The sequence below is a fragment of the Rutidosis leptorrhynchoides genome, chromosome 1, assembly GCF_046630445.1.
Source record: "Rutidosis leptorrhynchoides isolate AG116_Rl617_1_P2 chromosome 1, CSIRO_AGI_Rlap_v1, whole genome shotgun sequence".
NCBI classification, from domain to species: domain Eukaryota; kingdom Viridiplantae; phylum Streptophyta; class Magnoliopsida; order Asterales; family Asteraceae; genus Rutidosis; species Rutidosis leptorrhynchoides.
Window position 1 is genome coordinate 713916087 of NC_092333.1, and position 1955 is coordinate 713918041.

Genomic DNA, 1955 nt, shown 5'->3' on the forward strand with positions numbered 1-1955 from the left:
ATCAAAAGAGATTCATTAACAAACCAATGGTTCATGTGCAATTAAAAGCATCGTTAGCTAGGTTGTCGCAACATTAATTCGAACTTTGTTTTAATTTATTTATGAGAATGAGATTTAAAATTTATATATATTCCTTCATTAAACCATGACTTGGGATGGTTTTTTTTTTGTTTTTTTTTTTTTTTTTTGGAAAGCAAAATTTTGTATTAAATTAACCACAATTATTTACATCACTCAGAAGCCTATAGCTTAACATACAGCACGAAGTATATACATGAACATTGATACAATTGATACAATATCAATACACAAAGATTTCAACCCGGATCAAGATTGTTCACTTGAGGAAAGCTTAGATTACTCGGGTGAAGTAGCCATTGTTGCCATTCGATGTATCGCAAATTTGAACGGTTTTTAATCCACTCGAACGATTGGGTTTGAATCTCGTTGATTATTTTCGGTGTCGCCCAATTATCATTTGAAAACACTTTTAAATTTCTATTTTTCCAAATGCAATATCCCGTCACCCATTCAATTGCTTACCATAAATTTTTTAAATGCTTTGATTCCCCACCAATACTTTACCACAAAAAGCATTTCCTATCCCCACATTCACTCCCGAATTCACTTCCCACCATTTTAGTACACCTTTCCAAACCAATTTGGCTTGATCACATGAAAATAGTGCATGCTCCACTGTCTCGTTCACCTTGTTACGTAATGGACAAAGTAAAGATTCAAGGATGATGCCTCGCTTCTCTAGCTCTACTTTAGTCGGTAATCTATTTTTCAGAGCCTTCCACACGAAAATACCTAGTTTTTGAGGCATAAGGTTATTTCGTAACGTTTCGGGGTCGGATGAATTACCTTCTAGAAGTAGTGCATCAATAGACGAGGCCACCAACTTTGAGGAGTAATTTTCTTTGCCGCTCGGTTTGAAGATCCACTTGCTTTCTTCCTCATTCATACTTCCGATTGTTCTCACTCTAGCTTCGAGATTAGACGGTTCCCCATGAAGTCGACCAGTTAATTCCCTGGATCAGTTCCACATAAACATCCACGCGTTACCGTCCACCTTGATTCTGTCATTTACTTTCACACTTACATCACGTTCTAATCGGTATAGCCTCGGAAACTCTTGCTTAAACATAGATTCACCCACCCAAGCCTCATTCCAGAAGCTGATGTCTCTCCCGTCCCCAATTCTTCATTCAAAGAAACTATCCTTGTTGATACCTAACTTATGAAATTCGCTCCTGATCTTGATAATGTTCCTCCACACTGAACGATGCTTAACATGAGAAACATTAGTATTAGACCCAACCCCCCATCCCGCCCATATATGCTTTTAATCACGTTTACCCATAATGACTTATTTTCAACTTTGAATCTCCACCACCATTTACCCAAAAGAGAAAGGTTTTTTTTGCTTTTAACGACCCAATATTTAACCCGCCCTTCCCGTATGGTTGAAGAATAGAATCCCAATTAACCCATGCAAGTTTATTTTCATCCCCCGTCCCACCCCAAAAGAACTTACGACGCATACCTTCGACAAGATTGATGATGTTGGAGGGTGCATGAAACAACGAGAAGAAATACAAGGGTAAGCTACTAAGGACCGATTTAATGAGTGTTAGCCTTCCACCGAATGACATCGTTCTAGTTTTCCAACCCGATAACCTTTTATTAAAATTTTCAATCACCACTTCCCAAGCTTCTCTTTTGTTCATTTTGTCACCATTGGGCATTCCTAAATAACTAAAGGGGAGTTTGCCTACACCAAAATTTAGCAGCCATTTTCTCTACATCCTCAAAAGGAACACCCACGCCATAGAGTACACTTTTGGCCATATTAACCTTTAACCCGTATGCTTTTTCAAAACAAGTAAGTGTCTTCAAGATATTACTCACGTATTTTTTCCCCCAATCACCAAAGAAAATGGTATCGTCCG

At 38.1% G+C, this 1955-nt stretch overlaps 1 protein-coding gene across 1 annotated transcript; it reads right to left on the bottom strand.

Moving 5' to 3' along the window:
* Window positions 1-553: 553 nt before the first annotated feature.
* LOC139854260 (uncharacterized) lies at window positions 554-1751 on the bottom strand. The gene is made up of 2 exons (XM_071843576.1): window positions 1363-1751; window positions 554-1034 (listed from the first exon to the last, which is right to left on the bottom strand). Exons 1-2 carry the CDS (start codon window positions 1749-1751, stop codon window positions 554-556), a joined length of 870 nt encoding a protein of 289 aa, XP_071699677.1.
* Window positions 1752-1955: the final 204 nt, after the last annotated feature.